The sequence below is a fragment of the Pseudophryne corroboree genome, chromosome 2 (assembly GCF_028390025.1).
Source record: "Pseudophryne corroboree isolate aPseCor3 chromosome 2, aPseCor3.hap2, whole genome shotgun sequence".
Classification (NCBI taxonomy): Eukaryota; Metazoa; Chordata; class Amphibia; order Anura; family Myobatrachidae; genus Pseudophryne; species Pseudophryne corroboree.
The window spans coordinates 385,074,455-385,097,836 of record NC_086445.1 but is presented as its reverse complement, the minus strand read 5'-3'; the positions used below and the strand labels follow the sequence as shown (position 1 = coordinate 385,097,836).

At 44.0% G+C, this 23,382-nt stretch overlaps 1 protein-coding gene across 14 annotated transcripts in view; it reads right to left on the bottom strand.

The window, feature by feature from the left end:
- DOCK9 (dedicator of cytokinesis 9) overlaps positions 1–23,382 on the bottom strand; it is a 513,264-nt gene that overhangs the window by 194,789 nt on the left and 295,093 nt on the right. For all 14 annotated transcript variants that reach the window (XM_063953262.1, XM_063953265.1, XM_063953272.1 and 11 more), the window contains exons 20-30: positions 21,427–21,550; positions 16,636–16,757; positions 15,558–15,644; positions 15,169–15,258; positions 13,141–13,256; positions 12,278–12,347; positions 10,919–11,044; positions 10,739–10,810; positions 8,685–8,831; positions 8,364–8,447; positions 8,143–8,254 (exon numbers count right to left, since the gene is read on the bottom strand). In XM_063953262.1, coding sequence (XP_063809332.1) covers positions 8,143–8,254; positions 8,364–8,447; positions 8,685–8,831; positions 10,739–10,810; positions 10,919–11,044; positions 12,278–12,347; positions 13,141–13,256; positions 15,169–15,258; positions 15,558–15,644; positions 16,636–16,757; positions 21,427–21,550 — 1,150 coding nt within the window. The remainder of the gene's footprint in view (positions 1–8,142; positions 8,255–8,363; positions 8,448–8,684; positions 8,832–10,738; positions 10,811–10,918; positions 11,045–12,277; positions 12,348–13,140; positions 13,257–15,168; positions 15,259–15,557; positions 15,645–16,635; positions 16,758–21,426; positions 21,551–23,382) is intronic.

Below are 23,382 nucleotides of genomic sequence, written 5' to 3'. Positions count from 1 at the left end.
CTGTACCTGAAAATACGGTGCTTTCTTAGGCTGTGAGGAAACCTGAGGTAAAAAATTTTCTTCCCAGCTGTTGCTGTGGATACGAGGTCCCAGAGACCATCCCCAAACAATTCCTCACCCTTATAAGGCAGAATCTCCATGTGCCTTTTACAGGCAGCATCACCTGTCCACTGCCGGGTTTCTAATACCCTCCTGGCAGAATGGACATTGCATTAATTCTGGATGCCAGCCGGCAAATATCCCTCTGTCCAGCCTTCATATATAAGACAACGTCTTTAATATGCTCTATGTTAGCAAAATATTTTCCCTGTCTAGGGTATTAATATTATCTGACAGGGTATCAGACCACGCTGCAGCAGCACTATTTATGCTGAGGCAATTGCAGGTCTCAGTATAGAACCTGAGTGTGTATATACAGACTTCAGGATAGCCTCCTGCTTATTATCAGCAGGCTCCTTCAAGGTGGCCGTATCCTAAGACGGCAGTGCCACCTTTTTTGACAAACGTGTGAGCGCCTTATCCACCCTAGGGGATATCTCCCAACGTGACCTATCCTCTGGCGGGAAAGGGTACGCCATCAGTAACTTTTTAGAAATTACCAGTTTCTTATCGTGGGAACCCACGCTTCTTTACACACTTCATTCACTCATCTGATGGGGGAACAAAACACTGGCTGCTTTTTCTCCCCAAAAATAAAACCCCTTTTATGTGGTACTTGGGTTCATGTCAGAAATGTGTAACACATTTTTCATTGGCGAGATCATGTAACGGATGTTCCTAGTGGATTGTGTATATATCTCAACCTCGTCGACACTGGAGTCATACTCCGTGTCGACATCTGTGTCTGCCATCTGAGGTAACGGGCGTTTTTTTGAGCCCCTGATGGCCTTTGAGACGCCTGGGCAGGCGCGGGCTGAGAAGCCGGCTGTCCCACAGCTGTTACGTCATTCAGCCTTTTATGTAAGGAGTTGACATTGTCGGTTAATACCTTCCACCTATCCCATCCACTCTGGTGTCGGCCCCACAGGGGGCGACATCCCATTTATCGGCCTCTGCTCCGCCTCCACGTATCCTTCCTCATCCAACATGTCGACACAGCCGTACCGACACACCGCACACACACAGGGAATGCTCTGACTGAGGACAGGACCCCACAAAGTCCTTTGGGGAGACAGAGAGAGAGTATGCCAGCACACACCAGAGCGCTATATAATGCAGGGAATAACACTATAACTGAGTGATTTTTCCCCCAATAGCTGCTTGTATACATATATTTGCGCCTAAATTTAGTGCCCCCCCCTCTCTTTTTAACCCTTTGAGCCTGAAAACTACAGGGGAGAGCCTGGGGAGCTGTCTTCCAGCTGCACTGTGAAGAAAAAATGGCGCCAGTGTGCTGAGGGAGATAGCCCCGCCCCTTTTTCGGCTGACTTTTCTCCCGCTTTTTTATGGATTCTGGCAGGGTTAATTTATCACATATATAGCCCTGGGACTATATATTGTGATGATTTGCCAGCCAAGGTGTCTTATATTGCCCTCAGGGCGCCCCCCCCCCCCCAGCGCCCTGCACCCATCAGTGACCGGAGTGTGAGGTGTGCATGAGGAGCAATGGCGCACAGCTGCAGTGCTGTGCGCTACCTTGTTGAAGACAGAAGACTTCTGCCGCCGATTTTCCGGAACACTTCTTGCTTCTGGCTCTGTAAGGGGGCCGGCGGCGCGGCTCCGGGAACGAACACCAAGGTCGGGTCCTGCCGTCGATCCCTCTGGAGCTAATGGTGTCCAGTAGCCTAAGAAGCCCAAACTACCACCTGTTAGGTAGGTTCGCTTCTTCTCCCCTTAGTCCCTCGCTGCAGTGAGTCTGTTGCCAGCAGATCTCACTGTAAAATAAAAAACCTAAATATACTTTCTCTAACGTCCTAAGTGGATGCTGGGGACTCCGTAAGGACCATGGGGAATAGCGGCTCCGCAGGAGACTGGGCACATCTAAAGAAAGCTTTAGGACTATCTGGTGTGCACTGGCTCCTCCCCCTATGACCCTCCTCCAAGCCTCAGTTAGATCTCTGTGCCCGAACGAGAAGGGTGCACACTAGGGGCTCTCCTGAGCTTCTTAGTGAAAGTTTTAGTTTAGGTTTTTTATTTTCAGTGAGACCTGCTGGCAACAGGCTCACTGCATCGAGGGACTAAGGGGAGAAGAAGCGAACTCACCTGCGTGCAGAGTGGATTGGGCTTCTTAGGCTACTGGACATTAGCTCCAGAGGGACGATCACAGGCCCAGCTTGGATGGGTCCCAGAGCCGCGCCGCCGGCCCCCTTACAGAGCCAGAAGGCAGAAGAGGTCCGGAAAATCGGCGGCAGAAGACGTCCTGTCTTCAACAAGGTAGCGCACAGCACTGCAGCTGTGCGCCATTGCTCTCAGCACACTTCACACTTCGGTCACTGAGGGTGCTGGGTGGGGGCGCCCTGAGACGCAATAAAAACACCTTGGATGGCAAAAAAATGCATCACATATAGCTCCTGGGCTATATGGATGCATTTAACCCCTGCTAAAATACATAGAAAAACGGGGGATAAGGCCGCCGATAAGGGGGCGGAGCCTATCTCCTCAGCACACTGGCGCCATTTTCCCTCACAGCTCCGTTGGAGGGAAGCTCCCTTTCTCTCCCCTGCAGTCACTACACTACAGAAAGGGTTAAAAAAGAGAGGGGGGCACTAATTAGGCGCAGTATTAACTATACAGCAGCTATAAGGGGAAAAACACTTATATAAGGTTATCCCTGTATATATATATAGCGCTCTGGTGTGTGCTGGCAAACTCTCCCTCTGTCTCCCCAAAGGGCTAGTGGGGTCCTGTCCTCTATCAGAGCATTCCCTGTGTGTGTGCTGTATGTCGGTACTTTTGTGTCGACATGTATGAGGAGAAAAATGATGTGGAGACGGAGCAGATTGCCTGTAATAGTGATGTCACCCCCTAGGGGGTCGACACCTGTGTGGATGAACTGTTGGAAGGAATTACGTGACAGTGTCAGCTCTGTATAAAAGACAGTGGTTGACATGAGACAGCCGGCTACTCAGCTTGTGCCTGTCCAGACGTCTCATAGGCCGTCAGGGGCTCTAAAGCGCCCGTTACCTCAGATGGCAGATATAGACGCCGACACGGATACTGACTCCAGTGTCGACGGTGAAGAGACGAATGTGACTTCCAGTAGGGCCACACGTTACATGATTGAGGCAATGAAAAATGTTTTACACATTTCTGATAATACGAGTACCACCAAAAAAGGGGTATTATGTTCGGTGAGGAAAAACTACCTGTAGTTTTCCTCAATCTGAGAAATTAAATGAGGTGTGTGATGATGCGTGGGTTTCCCCCGATAACAACTGATAATTTCTAAATGTTATTGGCATTATATCCTTTCCCGCCAGAGGTTAGGATGCGTTGGGAAACACCCCCTAGGGTGGATAAAGCGCTCACACGCTTGTAAGGGCTCTACCTTCGCCTGAGATGGCCGCCCTTAAGGATCCTGCTGATAGAAAGCAGGAGGGTATCCTAAAAGGTATTTACACACATACTGGTGTTATACTGCGACCAGCAATCGCCTCAGCCTGGATGTGCAGTGCTGGGTTGGCGTGGTCGGATTCCCTGACTGAAAATATTGATACCCTAGATAGGGACAGTATATTTTTGCCTATAGAGCATTTAAAAGATGCATTTCTATATATGCGTGATGCACAGCGGAATAATTGCCGACTGGCATCAAGTCTAAACGCGTTGTCCATTTCTACCATTAGAGGGTTATGGACACGTCAGTGGTCAGGTGATGCGTATTCCAAACGGCATTTGGAAGTATTGCTTTATTAAGAGGAGTTATTTGGGGTCGGTCTTTCAGACCTGGTGGCCACGGCAACAGCAGGGAATTCCACGTTTGTACCCCAGGTCGCCTCTCAACATGAGAAGACGCCGTATTATCAGGCGCAGTCTTTTCGTGGACAAGCGGGCAAAAGGTTCCTCATTTCTGCCCCGTGACAGAGGGAGAGGAAAAAGACTGCAGAAATCAGCCAGTTCCCAGGAACAGAAACCCTCTCCCTCCTCTACCAAGCCCTCAGTATACGCTGGGGCTTTACAAGCAGAATCAGGCACGGTGGGGGGCCCGTCTCAATGAATTTCAGCGCGCAGTGGGCTCACTCGCAAGTAGACCCCTGGATCCTTCAGGTGATATCTCAGGGGTACAAATTAGAATTCGAGACGTCTCCCCCTCGCCGTTTCCTAAAGTCGGCTTTACCGATGTCTCCTTCTGACAGGGAGACAGTTTTGGAAGCCATTCACAAGCTGTATTCCCAGCAGGTGATAATCAAGATACCTCCTGCAACAGGGAATGGGGTATTATTCCACACTGTTGTGGTACCGAAGCCAGACGGCTCGGTGAGACCGATTCTAAATCTAAAATCTTTGAACACTTACATACAGAGGTTCAAATTCAAGATTGAGTCACTCAGAGCAGTGATTGCGAACCTGGAAGAAGGGGACTACATGATGTCTCGGGACATCAAGGATGCTTACCTTCATGTCAATAATTTACCCTTCTCACCAAGGGTACCTCAGGTTTATGGTACAGAACTGTCACTATCAGTTCAGACGCTGCCGTATGGATGGTCAACGGCACCCCGGGTCTTTACCAAGGTAATGGCCGAAATAATGATATTCCTTCGAAGGAAGTGAATTTTAGTTATCCCTTACTTGGACAATTCCCTGATAAGGGTAAGATCCAGGGAACAGTTGGAGGTCGGTGGAGCACTATCTCAGGTAGTGTTGCGGCAGCACGATTGGATTCTCAATATTCCAAAATCGCACCTGGTTCCGACGACGTGTCTTCTGTTCCTAGGGATAATCCTGGACACAGTCCAGAAAAAGGTGTTTCTCCCGGAGGAGAAAGCCAGGGAGTTATCCGAGCTAGTCAGGAACCTCCTAAAACTGAGCCAAGTCTCAGTGCATCAATGCACAAGGGTTCTGAGTAAAATGGTGGCTTCCTACGAAGCAATCCCATTCGGCAGATTCCACGCAAGAACTTTCCAGTGGGACCTGCTGGACAATTGGTCCGGGTCGCATCTTCAGATGCATCAGCGGATAACCCTGTCACCAAGGACAAGGGTGTCCCTCCTGTGGTGGTTGCAGAGTGCTCATCTTCTAGAGGGCCGCAGATTAGGCATTCAGGACTGGGTCCTGGTGACCACGGATGCCAGCCTGCGAGGCTGGGGAGCAGTCACACAGGGAAGGAATATCCAGGGCTTATGGTCAAGCCTGGAGACATCACTTCACATAAATATCCTGAAGCTAAGGGACATTTACAATGCTCTAAGCTTAGCAAGACCTCTGCTTCAAGGTCAGCCGGTGTTGATCCAGTCGGACAACATCACGGCAGTCACCCACGTAAACAGACAGGGTGGCACTAGAAGCAGGAGGGCAATGGCAGAAGCTGCAAGGATTCTTCGCTGGGCGGAAAATCATGTGATAGCACTGTCAGCAGTATTCATCCCGGGAGTAGACAACTGGGAAGCAGACTTCCTCAGCACGACCTCCACCCGGGAGAGTGGGGACTTCACCCAGAAGTCTTCCACATGATTAAAAACTCGACAGGTATTGCGCCAGGTCCAGGGACCCTCAGGCAATAAGCTGTAGACGCTCTGGTAACACTGTGGGTGTACCAGTCAGGGTATGTGTTCCCTCCTCTGCCTCTCATACCCAAGGTACTGAGATTGATAAGATGGAGAGGAGTAAACACTATATTCGTGGTTCCGGATTGGCCAAGAAGGACTTGGTAACCGGAACTTCAAGAGATGCTCACGGAGGATCCGTGGCCTCTACCTCTAAGAAGGGACCTGCTCCAGCAAGGACCCTGTCTGTTCCAAGACTTACCGCGGCTGCGTTTGACGGCATGGCGGTTGAACGCCGGATCCTGAAGGAAAAAAGGCATTCCGGATGAAGTCATCCCTATCCTGATCAAAGCCAGGAAGGATGTAACCGCAAAAACATTATCACCGCAATTGGCGAAAATATGTTGCGTGGTGCGAGGCCAGTAAGGCCCGACGGAGGAAATTCAACTGGGTCGATTCCTACATTTCCTGCAAACAGGAGTGTCTATGGGCCTGAAATTGGGGTCCATTAAGGTTCAAATTTTGGCCCTGTCAATTTTCTTCCAAAAAAGAACTAGCTTCAGTCCCTGAAGTTCAGACGTTTGTAAAAGGGGTACTGCATATACAGCCTCCTTTTGTGCCTCCAGTGGCACTTTGGGATCTCAATGTAGTTTTGGGTTCCAAAAGTCACATTGGTTTGAACCACTTAAATCTGTGGAGTTAAAATATCTCACATGAAAAGTGTTCATGCTGTTGGCCCTGGCCTGGGCCAGGCGCGTGTCAGAATTGGCGGCTTTATCCTGAAAAAGCCCTTATCTGATTTTCCATTCGGACAGGGCGGAATTGAGGACTCGTCCTCAGTTTCTCCCCAAGGTGGTTTTCAGCGTTTCACCTGAACCAACCTATTTGTGGTGCCTGCGGCTACTAGGGACTTGGAGGCCTCCAAGTTGCTAGACGTTGTCAGTGCCCTGAAAATATATGTTTCCAGGACGGCTGGAGTCAGGAAATCTGCCTCGCTGTTTATCCTGTATGCACCCAACAAGCTGGGTGCTCCTGCTTCTAAGCAGACTATTGCTCGTTGGATTTGTAGTACAATTCAGCTTGCACATTCTGTGGCAGGCCTGCCACAGCCAAAAATCTGTAAATGCCCACTCCACAAGGAAGGTGGGCTCATCTTGGGCGGCTGCCCGAGGGGTCTCGGCTTTACAACTTTGCCGAGCAGCTACTTGGTCAGGAGCAAATACGTTGGTAAAATTCTACAAAATTGATATCCTGACTGAGGAGGACCTGGAGTTCTCTCATTTGGTGCTGCAGAGTCATCCGCACTCTCCCGCCCGTTTGGGAGCTTTGGTATAATCCCCATGGTCCTTACGGAGTCCCCAGCATCCACTTAGGACGTTAGAGAAAATAAGAATTTACTTACCGATAATTCTATTTCTCATAGTCCGTAGTGGATGCTGGGCGCCCATCCCAAGTGCGGATTGTCTGCAATACTTGTACATAGTTATTGTTACAAAAATCGGGTTATTATTGTTGTGAGCCATCTTTCAGAGGCTCCTCTGTTATCATGCTGTTAACTGGGTTCAGATCACAGGTTATACGGTGTGATTGGTGTGGCTGGTATGAGTCTTACCCGGGATTCAAAATCCTTCCTTATTGTGTACGCTCGTCCGGGCACAGTATCCTAACTGAGGCTTGGAGGAGGGTCATAGGGGGAGGAGCCAGTGCACACCAGATAGTCCTAAAGCTTTCTTTAGATGTGCCCAGTCTCCTGCGGAGCCGCTATTCCCCATGGTCCTTACGGAGTCCCCAGCATCCACTACGGACTATGAGAAATAGAATTATCGGTAAGTAAATTCTTATTTTCTTTCTAGGAGCTCAGGAGAGCCCCTAGTGTGCATCCAGCTCAGCCGGGCACAAGAATCTAACAGAGGTCTGGAGGAGGGTCATAGTGGGAGGAGCCAGTGCACACCAGGTAGTCCTAAAGCTTTCTTTAGTTGTGCCCAGTCTCCTGCGGAGCCGCTAATCCCCATGGTCCTTACGGAGTCCCAGCATCCACTTAGGACGTCAGAGAAAATAAGACAATTAAATGTATAAATACAGTATATACATTCTTTTCAGAACACTCCACACACACACACACACACGCACGCATACATTAATTTATCTTAATATAGGAAATAGGGGGGGGGGGGGGGCACCAATATTTATCTTGCCTCCGGGCAACTGGGACGAACTTCCGCCACTGGCCACCTTGCTGCTTATTCAAGTGCTATGACCACTGATGCAACTATGTTTATAAATCATGAACTTGCTTTGCTTCGTCTTATAATGTAATTCATTGTTTTCTTGTGTGCTCATGTGTTTATGTGCTCTGCTAGGCACTGCTAAACCACTGTGGCACCATACATACAAACAAAAGGATAAAAATATTAACAATAAAGGTTGCAAAGGTGTAACATTTTCAGTGGTCAAAGCATTGCCCGCAGTCATACAAGATTTCAACAATAATAAATACCTTGATATCTTTGGATCCTGCCTTTTCCAAAAGGCATTGGCAAGTTCAACGGGATGTAGTGCTCATGATTGCAGACAACTCTTAGAAACTCAAACTTGAACTCAAACAGCGTCTAGAAACCAAACATAACAAATCATAGAGCAGAGCCGTGGTGAAAAAGCAAAACATACTAGAAGACAGACTACATTATTATATCTCTTAAGCAAGCAATGCACTTTTACCTTTGGATCTCCTGGTGCAAAGAAACTCATGTAGTTGTTAATTTGCTTAAAAACAAAACCCCGATCCATGAAAGTGAAGCACCTCTGTAAAACATATCCACCAAGCATGAACAATTTTTATGTGAGCTTATAATTTGTACATTGCAAGGTAGCTATTATCACTGGTTATTATGCAATTGCAACTGGAATAAGACTAAGTACAGCAAACTGTGAGACATGCCATTTTATTACAGATTAGGTTCATAAAATAACAATTTTACATTTTAATATGTTAAATAATCATCAAAATGATCCAGGCCACAATATTGTACGTCTTGTTACCTTTATGAAGAAGGCAAGGCTTTGATTAGCATTCCTGGAAGCCTCTGGATTGTCCTTGTATTTCTGTGTAATATGCGGCATAAGCATGTTAACCAAGGTTTCCACAGCGTGGTGGAAAGAAGCAGGGAATCTTTGGTTTCTAAGTAGCTAGAGATGCAAACATTAAATGATGTGTGAATAACTCTGGTAGGATCAGTAATAGTTTTGTTTCAAGGACATAGGCAAATGTTCTAAACACAGACTGATTTTTTATAATGATCCATTTCGATACATCAACGTGCCACAAATCTTGTACAGTTTGCTTTCTACGGCATACACATGGCTATTTCCATACCTCTGCCTCATTATGTGGGGAGAGATGAGCAATATTTGGGAAAGTACTGCTGACCATTTGCTACTCTTCCATCTTTGTCACTGAGCTTCTGTTATAAATTAACACAAGCTTAAACACATTCTTATAATTACGTCACTGTAAAATAATCCTAGTTACAACAGGAGTAGCTTTATTAATCCTACAAAGGTAATAGAGTTTATGGAAGTAACATAACTAAAGCTGATGTAAACTAAGGGGGAATTTCAAGTTATATAAAGTTTTACTTACGAGGTTTAATTGTGAATTGACAAGATGTGACCAAAACCACCAACAGCAAAATGTAATTACACCTGGCATCTAATCTTATGCAATTTGGAACTTTCTGGGGTTCTCTCTAGAAAGGCTTCCAGAGTGAAATAAAAACAAACCTGAACAACAGGATGACTCATTTTTGGAAACGGATATCTTCTTGCAGGGTAGTATTTTGTGGTGACAAACCATCTAATTTTCACCTTAATTGTGGCTTCCTAGTTTTTATATATAATTACCACCCAGATCCCAAAGGAACAATTGTGTGGCATTATTATTAGCCCTCTCCGAAAAAAAGAAAAGCGCAAACTGCTAAGCAGTTCTAAGAGTATGCTGCAATATATATTGCCATAGCTTACCCACTTTTAATTCAATATACAGCCCAAGGACCAAGGACTTATCATTTAAACCCAGACTATATTAAACACATACACGAGGTTAACAACACTAAGGGGTATATTCAATTGCGGTCGAATTGCCGAAAAACGGGTCATTTTCGACACAAAAAACCTGTCGAATTTGATTCGACAATTCAATACAGTACTTTTCGACAAAAAACATGCCGTTTCATTTTCGACTTTTTTCAATTCGACATTTTTTCAATTCGACATGTCTGCAATGTTAAAATGCGGCTTTTCGACAAAAGTATATTCAATTGAAGAATGTCGATTCGACAACAGTGCTTTTCGACAGTCATTTCGTCAATTTCATTCCGCCTCATTTTTCTGTCGTGATCTAATAATTTTTTTTTAAAAAACATGTATTTTTTGGTGCTTTTTTGATTGCTAATAGCATATCTATTTATATTTGAAGGGATTATCTACTTGGTTTGTATATTTAGGAGCCACAAGTATTATTTAATCGATTTTTTTAAATAATATATATATATTTTTTTTTACGAAACTACAATAATATGGAGAGATCAGTGCATGTTTTTCAGTTGGAAGGGGTGTTGAAAGTGTTCAATAAATCCTGAAAAAAAATGCGTGGGGTCCCCCCTCCTAAGCATAACCAGCCTCGTGCTCTTTGAGCCGGTCCTGGTTGTAAAAATACGGAGGGAAAATTGACATGGGTTCCCCCATATTTTAACAACCAGCACCGGGCTCTGCGCCTGGTCCTGGTGCAAAAAATACGGGGGACAAAAGACGTAGGGGTCCCCCGTATTTTTTCCACCAGCACCGGGCTCCACTAGTCAGAGAGATAATGCCACAGCCGGGGGACACTTTTATATAGGTCCCTGCGGCCGTGTCATTAAATCCCCAACTAGTCACCCCTGGCCGGGGTACCCTGGAGGAGTAGGGACCCCTTAAATCAAGGGGTCCCCCCCCTCCAGCCACCCAAGGTCCAGGGGTGAAGCCCGAGGCTGTCCCCCCCCCCATCCAAGGGCGGTGGATGGGCCGCTGATAGCCTTTTGTGACAATACTGTACATACCTTTACTTTTGAATTCTCAACGAGATGCTGGGCCATTGACTTAATTAAGACTTCAAAGAAAAACCAAGAATACTGTGAATAAACAAAATGATTAATGCATGTATATACACACATTGCAAATTGTGTCATAATGAATTTGAATTTTTAATCAATAATGAAAGACATGCAGCTTAGATGTACCTTGAGAAGCTTGTTACTAGTTAGAAAGTCAGCAGAAGGTTTGAGGATAGCAGTCATGGATTTGCCCAGCTCTTCATGTACAGTCTTGTATTCTGATGTGATGTATGGCTCTGCCTTGTAGACATACTAACAAATAATAAAATGTATGAATAATAAAATACACTATATATCAAACTATAATCATCAAGGCAATGTTTTTACAACAAAGGCAAAGATGGAAACTTCAACTGTCCCTCCATATTGGCACATATACATGGTATAATTCTATATTCTCCATAGACACAATGCTGGGAAGAATTATTATCCATATGTAGCCATAGGTGTCTATAAAGTAGTCTTACAAATAAATGAAAGCACATTTGAAATACAGTGAGTTGTTATATGCAGACTTGGTAATGAAGACAGTTCCACCTTTACTGTTCTACAGCAGAAGAAAACAGTGTATTCTAAGTTGTCCAAGTAACCGGAAGCTTATTAGACAGCTGGAGTCTATGGCTACCATTGAACTTGGACCCATGTAAGGGATGAATTCACAGAAAGAATAACAAACCAGAGTGTCATCTTGAAAGCAATGTGTCAGGGCCCATATCGTGTCCTCATATACCAACACTCCTCAATGAATATCACAGGTGTGCAGGAAATTTTTTATCAAGTATAAATCCAGAGACCGCACAGTACACAACATACCACAGAGAACGAACCAAAAATATCTGCAGAAGCTGTTAAACTTTAACAGCTTTCTCACTACTCCTGATTCATTAAACAAGCAAGTAATATGGACTGACCGATTCATTCAATATACACATGGCCACACATCACGCTCTGCATTAGGACAATGGAATATATACATTTACATGCACCCCTTTTAAGACGTTAGTCAGTGTGAAGCGTAACATTGGCAGTATGATTTTGACCTATGGAATAAACAGTAGATAATAAACAGGGTCATGTCCCTGTCCTCAAGCTCAATAACCTAATAGAAGTGCTACAAACTAGGATTTGTTTTTCCTGCAGTGCCTTTCCCTCAGCTTGCAGTTATTCCAGAGGTTTACAGCCCTGACTGATACCTGGGTTGTGTGAGTGGGTGGACCAATCACAAGCCCCAAACTTGTGGTTGGTCCTTCCACCTACACCCATCTTTCATCATTTAGAATTTGTTAGCTTAACGGATTGGATGGACTTATTTGAAAAAATAGCTGCATTTAAAAGCCTTTGGGGTTCTGGCGAGGGTTGGGGGCACTTTACAGAGTCTGGATATCACTGAGAAGAGCTGCAACAAAGGTAGACCATGTAGCTTGGAGTAGATGTAGAGAAGAATATACATAGTTGTTAAACAAAGACCACTAGTATTTAACATACCTTAACATATGACCTCAGGAAGCTCTCCAGACCCTCTTCATGGCACTGAGAAACAACATGGATAATGACCCTAGAAAATATAAAACAAGGTTAGCACTAGTGATATATGTAATACCCCTTTCACACCGCACAAATAAGCCGGTATTGACCCAGCATATTTCCAGTAAAGCAGTGTTATTCCCGGGTTGAATACTGGGTCAGTGGCAGCTTGAACGGGGTCCCGGGTCGATGCGACTCGGGAGTCGTTCACAACAATAGGGAGAGGCGGCGCAGAGATGAGCTCATCTCCTAGCGCTGCCTCCGGCTTCGCCCCCCGCCGCTATAGCAACCGGTATAGGCAACAGGTATAAGACTAGTACTGTACATCTAACAACAAACAAACGTGTATTGGTTGAACTAGAAACAGCAGCCTCCTTTAATACACACTGTTGATGTTAGCAGCATACAGTATTAAAGTTATATTTAGGATGGCATTTACTAGTAAGAGAAAAAAACATGATATGTCCATAAAAACAAACAAAAAAACCTTTTAGGGCAGTGTGTGAGTAACTCACTAAGCCATCTGTCTTATTAATTGAAACCCTGTAATACAGATGAATTGGTTCTCTGCAAGGGGGTTGGCACCTCCTTCTACACTGTAAATGTGTAAAAACAACAACTGCTTTTATAATTGTCATACAGATTTACATTGTGTTCTAGATGCTCACACATCAGAAACAGTGGTGTGTAATCACATAAACCTATCTGTACAATTTCACATACATGAATTCTAATTCCAAGCAAACTGTGCACATTGGTACACCAATACTCCCAACTTCTATGTACAACACAGACTGGACAGTATGAGGAGGACTTGGATCTACCGTGTCACATTGACAGCCACTTCCTCCTGCGTAGCCCTTGTGAGGACTCTGAACATTTGGTTGAGTATGGTGGGCAGAAAGGCAATCATCACATGTCCTTCCATCGCATGGAGACTCTGAGGGAAGAAACATGGAGATCCCGGTGTCAGTGAGAACACATGAAGTACATTTAAATAAAAAGTAAGGAAAAGGGAATCCAACACAACGTGCACAAGTTTGAATGATGCATAATACAAATGACATTCCTGCATATTCAGCCATTAAGAGGTTACTCAGTAATGACTGCCATATTTCTGCCAAAGTTTGTTCCATATCACAAATCAGGCACCGACCAATGAATTTGTGGGGAAGTTGCTATGGGGCTTGGAGACTTTGGGGACCCACCTCCCCTGCACCTATCTCACATCGGTATCGGTATGCTGCCAGCTTTCCACTGACCTGACCGGAGGTAAAGTGTGCTGATGGCTGGTGTGTCTCCAAGCTGAAATCAGTGTCATTGAGAGCAGCAGCCAGCCAGTGGCACCAGTTCATAAGGTAAGTTAATATACACTCATAGGCTTAAGCAAAAGATAATCGTTTCTAATACGCTGATCCATAACCCCCCCCCCCCCCTTCCCCCCCAAAACAGTAGCATATAATTAGCATTCTAGTTTTTTATCCCTCTCTTACTACCTACATTGATTCACTACCTAACCAATGCATCATCATTGCTGGTCTGATACAGGGAAGGGATACAGACCCACAACCCATAGCTTCTGTCTGTCCTTATTCATTGAATACTGTAATAGGACTGCAGGGATCCCCTGTCATAGTGTCAGGTCCCTTCATAGGGGGTACAGAGAATTACACTGCTTCTTCCAAGCCCCCTCAATAGATATGAAGGTGTCTCCACTATTAAATGTAATTCTCTAAAAACATAGCACAAACTTCTGTCCGTATTTGGGGGGAAAGTAATGCATGCCAGTGCAGCATCCAGTCAGCAATAACTTTGAACAGCACAACTAAAGTACCTCTGGTCTTCTGAGACACTGACAATCAGTACTGGGGTCCCTAAACTGTAAATATTGGTCAACAATTTCAAATGGCAGGGGACCTGCTAAGCCCAGAGGAGTTGAGAAGAAGGTACGTAGTCATTATGTCACCAGACAGGATATGACAGTGGACATCACAATGTTGACATGGACACATTGTCGACATTATATGGTTAGGGTTAGGCTGCGATTAAGATTCAGGTTAGGCTTAAACAGTAGAAAAATGTTAAGTCACGTGCCAACATTTTGTACCCCACTCTAGAAGGTGACATGCTGGTGTGGGCATTCTGCCAAGCATTCATGGCCCTCCAGGTTCAGTCCCAGTGGAAGAAATCATGTACTGTGGAGACTACTGCAACTAATTAAAGTGATAAATACAGTGGGCACAAACACCACAGCAGTTAAAGACTGATAAAACCCCCCTGTGTTTTTTTACTACATTGACAGATTATATCTGCTCAGCTGTAGTGTGCATTTGTAACGTCACTGTGGGGACTATTTATGAAATACATTTTGCAGTCAATACTCCAAAAATTTATGTTTTTCTAGGAGAAAGTGATTAAAGCTCCAGGGCTTTTTATCATTGGGGAACCTATTTCTGCTCTGAAATTAAGTCACTGCAGCTTTCTATGGGCACTGCAAAAATGCCCTATTTACTAAGCTCTGAAAAGCTTACAGCACTGGCAAGCAGGTCCCGAACAACGCAGCAACACAGAAGCGATCACTCCACTATTTACTCTTCCAAGGATGGGCTCTTATTGGACCATCGTCCCATTTAATAAACTGCAAACTAAAATAATTTCATATTACCAAGAAAATAAATTATATTTAACAGGTTGACAAATTTGATAATTTGACCCGTGTCTCTTCATCTTACATAGATCTATTTATAGTGAATAGTCAAGGATTTTTCTTTCTGTTAGTGTGTCAGCCCCCTAAAGATACAATGATTTATTCTTCAGAGCATGTAATTCCAAGGTGTCTTGGTTATATTTACCTTTAAATACTTGACAAGGTCACTGCCTAAGGCCTGTGCGCCAGATTCCGTTTTCTGGCAATACTGAAAGAAGTTGTGCAAGTGTTGATCCTATAGGGAAAAAATAGATATGATGTTAATCATCATTTCATTATAAATCGCATTTCTTCTCTAGCATTCAATATAAAAACCATCGCTACAGTAGATACTCAATAAAATGTCTTTGTAAGTCATTCTACACAGGCAACTGTATTCTGCACACCTGCATTTATTAATGCAGCAATAAAAAAAACTAGAGCAAGTTAATTGCTTGTTTAGACAAGGTAAAATAACAAATGAATCATTGGCATATACAATAGTTTTCCTTGCAAAATGACCACAGAGAAGTACATAGCAATGAATAAAATTACCTGTGCATAAACAGTGGACACCAGATGCGTAGTGATCTTTAACAGTGGCTTGCCTCCATCCACCCACTTTATTTCTGGCCCAGAATGCTGGTAGGAAAATAAAATACAACTAGTAATAAATATAAAAAAACTATAGCAACATGAATGTGGAAGGGGGGGGGGGGGACTTTTCATGCAAGTGCTATAAAGGGGGAACATGCACCTTGAGTGACAGAGCACCTAGATGGTAATATAGACACAATAGATATAGGGGGGTAGGCAATTAGCTCCATTTTTTCGCCTAGGTGAAAAAACTGTGCTTTTTCGCTATTTTTAGTGTGAATGGAGATTCGTCCTATGCAATAGCAGGGCCGGATTTTCGCCTAGGTGAAAAATGTGGCAGGGGCGGAAAACATGTCGATCTGCGAATCCACTTGTTTTCCGTCGAAAATGCAGGCCATTTTTGCCGATTTTGAGGCATTTTTCGCCAACACCTTTTCACTTAATAAAAAAAGGTGTTGGCGAAAATGCCTTCAAAATGGGCGAGAATGGCCCTAATTGAATACTCATGTGGGGCGAATTCATTAGCTCCGAAATGATGGGAACTAATTGCATACCCCCCATAGGGGTATATTCAAAGTCCTGTTGGATACTCTCCGACGGGGAGGAACCGACAATTCATTATTCAATTTGCGGGAGTTTTTGCCGACTTTTGTCCCATTTTCCGCCATGCCAATCCGGCTCTTTTTAAAGTCGAATTAGCATGGGTGAAAACTAGGCAAAATATGGGCGAAAACTCTCGCAAATTCGACAAAACAGATGGATTAGCGGCAAATTCAACGATCCACCTGTTTTTCAACAGTGTCTGCATTTCCGATAAGTCGGATAAAAGGGCATTTACATTGAATAGGGTGAATCGAAATTCGCCCTAAAAAACGTTGAAGTGTGCATTTTTTTCGACCTGTCGGGAAATCCGACAGGAATTGAATATACCCCTTAGTGAACTAAAGATGTAATCTTTGCTATAACACATAAATCACAATGCTTCACTATCTGTTCATATGGCACAGGATTCCGTATCAGTAGAGATGCTTAATACCTTGCCCATCCCAAGTTCCTGGTATCCTAGGTAGCCTGCAGGAAGGTTTGCAGACACTGGAATGTTCTGCTCATTGGTGACCACTCGACCATCCTTCAGTAAGGGCAGCCAGGCATAGCCAACTGTATGTAAGAAAAACACATTCACATGCCTTGCTTACAAATACCATTCCCAGCATCCCTGTTTACATGCTTCTCAATGTCAGCAGAACGAATTCTACCCACACTACAGAATAAAAACAATCAGGGCAGTAATTTGCAGATCTTATTCAGGCTGATGATCCGATACTTGTAGTCAAATTAAATATATTTCTCACAGGAATATAATCTTATGTAACATTGGCTGTTTTAGAGCTGCCCCACTTTCAAGGAAATAGAAATGCATGCATTCAGTCCCATGGTGTTATTTAGGACACAGAACATTTTTGTCACTGTAGAGATTCATCAATTTATAACATTATACTGGTCCTTGGAGATATGACCTATATTCTTTATTGAAAATGGACCTCCACCAACATACAAAGTAAGAATTGTATAGAAATCAAATGACCCTGAGGAAGAGTCTGCTAAGTCTCCTGCCACTCATTTCTGTCATGTGCCTGCTTAGAGCTGGCTGAGGTTACAGTATCTCGTGGGGAAAACATAAGAAATGATCAGCACAGAACTCTTATTAGGTTCTGCTTTCTAGTACAGGGCAGGATCAGCTTTTGCCCTCAGCATAAACTCAATTTTTCATGGCAAGTATTCAACATGCTGTTGGAAACATTCCTTAGAGACTGACCCTCATTCATGTTGACATGATAGTATCACACAGCAACAGCAGATTTGTCAGCAGCACAGTCATACTGTCAATCACCCATTCCACCACATCCCAAAGGTGCTTTGTGTCTTCGTGACTACAAAACCCAATTAAGTACACTGCACTCTTTGTCATGACATAGAAGTAGCTTAAAATGATGTGTGCTTTGTAACCTGATGAATTATACTCCTGAAAGTTGCTATTGAAAGATGGCCATAAAGGGACAACCATAGGTAGACTGTGACATTTAAAACAAATTAGTATTACACGGCCTGATGTATGCAAAATAAATCCCCACAACTGTAAAATCCCCACCACAGTCATTAACACACGAAAAAATGGCTCCAAGTTTATACCAAATTCTGAAAGTATCATCCGTATGTAGTAGCAGAAATGTGTGTGCGGTCTTCTGCTGCAGCAGTCATTTTACTTCAAGGTTCAAGATGCTGCATATATTCAGGGATGTTCTTCTGCATACTACTGTTGTAAGGCGTAGTTATTTGTCAGCTCCTGGCAGCTTGCTTCAGTATGGCCATTCTCCCCCGTCATCCCTTACTACCAAGACGTTTTCACCCACTGAATGCCTGTCCACTGGATGTCTTTGCATTGCATGCCATGTAAACTTGAGAGACTGATGTCTGTGATAATCCAATAGTTTCTGAGATACTGAAACACCATCTGGCACCAAGAATCAGTCCACAGTCATGGTCACTTACATTATATATTTTCCCATATCTAATATTTGGTCTAAATATCAACTGTACTCTTGCATGCTGAGTAGCAGACACGATGGGCTGACTGGATAATTTCAGTAACAAGCAGGTGTACCTAAAACTGTGTCCACTGAGTATATAATATATACAACCCATCAGTCACAACATTAAAACACCTGCCTGATATTGTGTAGGTTCCCTTAAGCCAACAAAACAACTCAGAGCTGTCAAGGCATAGACTCCATAAGAACTTTGCAGGTGTCCTGTGGTATCTGGCACCAAGACATTAGCAGCAGATCCTTTAAGTCCTGTAAGTTGCAAGGTGGGGCCTCCATGACTTCTGCCACAAACCACCAATGATCGAGCGGATTGAGATTCTGGGAACTTTGAGGCCAACACCTTAAACCAGGGGTGGGGAACCTTTTTTCTACCGAGGGCCATTTGGATATTTATAAAATCCTTCGGGGGCCATACAAAAATTCTCAACTTAAAAATTACCCTGCCCCCAAGTAGGTCTGCCCCTTAGAGGTACTGACGCGCCAAAAAAATGGGTGTGGCCAGTTAAAATGGGACGTGATACACATATGCCCCCAATAGTGCGGTGCCAGATCCACAATTGCCCCCACAGTGCCAGGTATACAAATGCCCCCACAGTGCCAGGTATACAAATGCCCCTCACAGTGCCAGGTATACAAATGTCTCCACAGTGCCAGCTATACAAATGTCCCCACAGTGCCAGCTATACAAATGTCCCCACAGTGCCAGCTATACAAATGTCCCCACAGTGCCAGCTATACAGATGCCCCCACAGTGCCAGGCATACAAATGCCCCTCACAGTGCCAGGTATACAAATGCCCTGCACAGTGCCAGGTATACAAATGTCCCCACAGTGCCAGCTATACAGATGCCCCCACAGTGCCAGGTATACAAATGCCCCTCACAGTGCCAGGTATACAAATGCCCCTCACAGTGCCAGGTATACAAATGCCCCTCACAGTGCCAGGTATACAAATGCCCCTCACAGTGCCAGGTATACAAATGCCCCTCACAGTGCCAGGTATACAAATGTCCCCACAGTGCCAGCTATACAAATGCCCCTCACAGTGCCAGGTATACAAATGTCCCCACAGTGCCAGGTATACAAATGTCCCCACAGTGCCAGGTATACAAATGTCCCCACAGTGCCAGGTATACAAATGTCCCCACAGTGCCAGGTATACAAATGCCCCCACAGTGCCAGGTATACAAATGCCCCCACAGTGCCAGGTATACAAATGCCCCTCACAGTGCCAGGTATACAAATGCCCCTCACAGTGCCAGGTATACAAATGCCCCTCACAGTGCCAGGTATACAAATGCCCCCACAGTGCCAGGTATACAGATGCCCTCCCCCCTCCCCTCCGTGCTGCTTACCGTGGGACACGGAGGAGAGCGCGGCTGTCGTGTGGGGGAGCGGCGGCGTGTAGTACTTCAAACCAGCCGCCGGTCCGAGAGCCAATCAGAGCTCGCGGTCCGCGGCTCCTGATTGGCTGCCGGTCCGCGAGCTCTGATTGGCTCACGGACCGGCGGCTGGTTTGAAGTACTACACGCCCCCGCTCCCACTCGACAGCCGCGCTCTCCTCCGTCTCCCTGTTCTGACAGCTGAGACACGCTGCCGCCGGACTGAGCGGCAGCGTGTCTCAATGACACAAGCTGGTGGGCCGGACCAAACGGCGGGCCGGAGGTTCCCCACCCCTGCCTTAAACTCTGTCATGTACCTCAAAGTTTTCCTGAACAATTTTTGCTGTGTGGCAGGGAGCATTATCCTGCTGAAAGAAGCCACTGCCATCAGGGAAATACTGTTGCCTTGGAGGAATGAATTAGGTCTGCAACAATGTTTAGGTAGGTGCTGTCAAAAGTAACATCCACATGAATGCCAGCACCAAATTTTTCCCAGCATACCACTGCCCAGAGCATCACACTGCTTGCATTCTTCCCATAGTGCATCCTGATGCCATCTCTTCTCCAGGTAAACAGCACACACACATCCAGTCGTTCCCAATGTAAAAGAAACCGTGATTCCTCAGACCGGGGCATCTTCTTCCATTGATCCACGGACCAGGTCTGATGCTCAAGTGCTCATTGTAGGCACTTTCAGTGGTGGACAGGGGTCAGATTAGGCACTCTAACTGGTCTGGTGCCACACTGCCCCATTTTGAGTAAGTAGTAATGCATTTTATATTTTGTCCCCTATAATACAATAACCAGCATTTATTATATCAGCAAAAGGTGTTCCAGTAGCTTTTATGTGGAAAAAGACCAGAGGAGCTAGCCTACTCTCCCCATATGCATCAATGAGTTTTGGGTGTCATCGACCCTGTCGCCAGTTCACTAATTGGACCACTTTTAGTAGGTACTTACCACTGCATACAGAAAAAACCCCACTACAAAACATGCCAATTTGGAAATGCTCTGACCCCGTTGTCTAGCCATCACACTTTCTCATCATGTTTCCATCACATCAACTTCAAGAACCGAGTGTTCACTTGCTGCCTACCACTTGACAGGTGCCATTGTAACAAGATAATTAATGTTTTTAACTTCACCTGTCAGTGATTTTAATGTTATGGCTGATGGGTGTGTGTGAATGTATTTACAGTATGTATGTATGTATGTATGTATATATATATTCCAGTAATGTACTATTGCTTACATGAGACCACAACATACAATTTAACATGAGACGTGCTGATACTGCTAATGTTTTACACTGGGTGGTGACAATAATGTAATGCCTTTTTTTCTGATAACATTGGAGATTGCCACATTTCTTTATTGTGTTATGGACAGCCACAGTTCTTACGCTGAGGCCTTTTAGGATGCACCCCACAAATTGGATTTTTCATAAGGAGAGTGCATATTTGGATATATATATATATATATATAGAGAGAGAGAGAGAGGGAGAGAGAGAGAGAGAGAGAGAGAGAGAGAGAGAGAGAGAGAGAGAAATCTCACACCGAGCCGTCAATTTAATTATAGTGATCAAGATAATACCAGAACTAGTATAAAAGTTGGAGAATGCACTTGTAAAGTATAGTTTGATATGAAAAACTGCCATTGGCTTGGATTACTTGTTAACTTCAACATTCAATTGTGGCACTAAAAAATTACTGGATGCATACTGGAATTATGCACTACAGATTTAGTCCCATAACAAGGTCTTGAAAAAGTAACAACTTTGCAAATATAATAAACTTTTAAGCAATTAGTATGTACTGTACATAACAATATAGGCAAACCTTGGCTTTCTATGACATCCCTCTTCTTTGTACCTCCCTTGCTTGAAGTATCACAGCTGACATGGTAAAATGTGAACAACAAATGGTGTTTTTCGTGAAGCTGTGTGGGAAGCTCTATTTTAATCTGCCAGTAACAAAAAAAAAAAAAAATTGACATGTTTTAAGTGACACTTTTATTCCTTCTCAGTCAGTCAGGTTTAACAAATGTATCTTTTTATATCCTGAACATGACACCAGAATTCTTATTCTTAGTTCTTTTGAAACAGAAGCAGAATTAGGATACATCTGCCTGCATGCCATGGAGAACCTACTACAGGTTGAGTATCCCATATCCAAATATTCCGAAATACGGAATATTCCGAAATACGGACTTTTTTGAGTGAGACTGAGATAGTGAAACCTTAGTATTTTGATGGCTCAATGTACACAAACTTTGTTTAATACACAAAGTTATTAATAATACTGTATTAAATGACCTTCAGGCTGTGTGTGTATAAGGTATATATGAAACATAAATGAATTGTGTGAATATAGACACACTTTGTTTAATGCACAAAGTTATAAAAAATATTGGCTAAAATTACCTTCTGGCTGTGTGTATAAGGTGTATATGTAACATAAATGCATTTTGTGCTTAGATTTAGGTCCCATCACCATGATATCTCATTATGGTATGCAATTATTCCAAAATACGGAAAAATCCGATATCCAAAATACCTCTGGTCCCAAGCATTTTGGATAAGGGATACTCAACCTGTATAGCATTTCACTGTGTTATTATTATTATTACAGAACACTCTACAGATGGTGGAGAGAGGACACAGGCATACAGAGCAAACTGTACAATAATTTACTGCCAAATAGAGTAAAACATACAAAATGTAGAAAGAGTACATAAACTACACTACTTGAAATATGAAGATGAGTGCTTGCTCGTGGTTACACTGGGCTGTACATTCACTAACCAAACAAATAACTCTATGGAAAAATAAAATCTGGTTTGACAAAACTTTGACATGTACATTATAAAGCCATAAAATCTCCAACACTGTCTTTTTAATGGACACTGATCATAGAAACATCGATTTTGACAGCAGATAAGAACCATTTGGCCCATCTATTCTGCCCCTTTTTTAATCATATTTAAACCCTCAAACCCTATTTCATTCTTATTTCTTTGTAAGAAAATCCTTATGTCTATCTTATACATGTTTAAATTGCTCTACTGACTTAGCCTCTACCACTTCTGCTGGGAGGTTATTCCACTTGTCCACTTCCCTTTCTGTGAAGTACTTTTTCCTCAAGTTTCCCTTGAAACTACCTTCCTTCAGTTTCAGCGCATGTCCTCGTGTTCTAATACTTTTCTTCCTTTGAAAAATGTCTCCCTCTTGTACCTTGTTAAAACCATTGATATATTTGAAGGTTTCTATCATGACCACCCTTTCCCTTCTCTGCTCCAAACTATACATGGTAATATATTTTATTCTTTCCAGGTAAGTTTTGTGATGTAGGCCATGCACCATTTTAGTTGCCCTTCTATGTAGAGCAGGAGTGGGGAACATTTGGCCCTCCAGCTGCTGTTGAACTACACATACCAGCATGCCTTGCTACAGATTAGCTATTTGGCCATGCTAAAACTGTTGCAGGGCATGATGGGATGTGTAGTTCATCAACAGCTGGAGGGCCGAAGGTTCCCCATTCCTGATGTAGAGTTTCAATGTATTAAGATATGGCCTCCAGAATTGAACAGTGGCATTACGTCTTTCTTTCTGCTTCTGATTCCTCTCCCTATGCAACCAAGCATCTGATTTACTTTCCTCATTACTTTGTTAGATTCAGTGCTTCAAGTGGTCCTAGAGAGGTGGTGGAACTCACCCCCCTCCACCACGCTCGTGAAATAAAGGGATTGCGCACTACTGCAGGCGTATGCCACAAAAAAGGGACATGGTCAAAAAG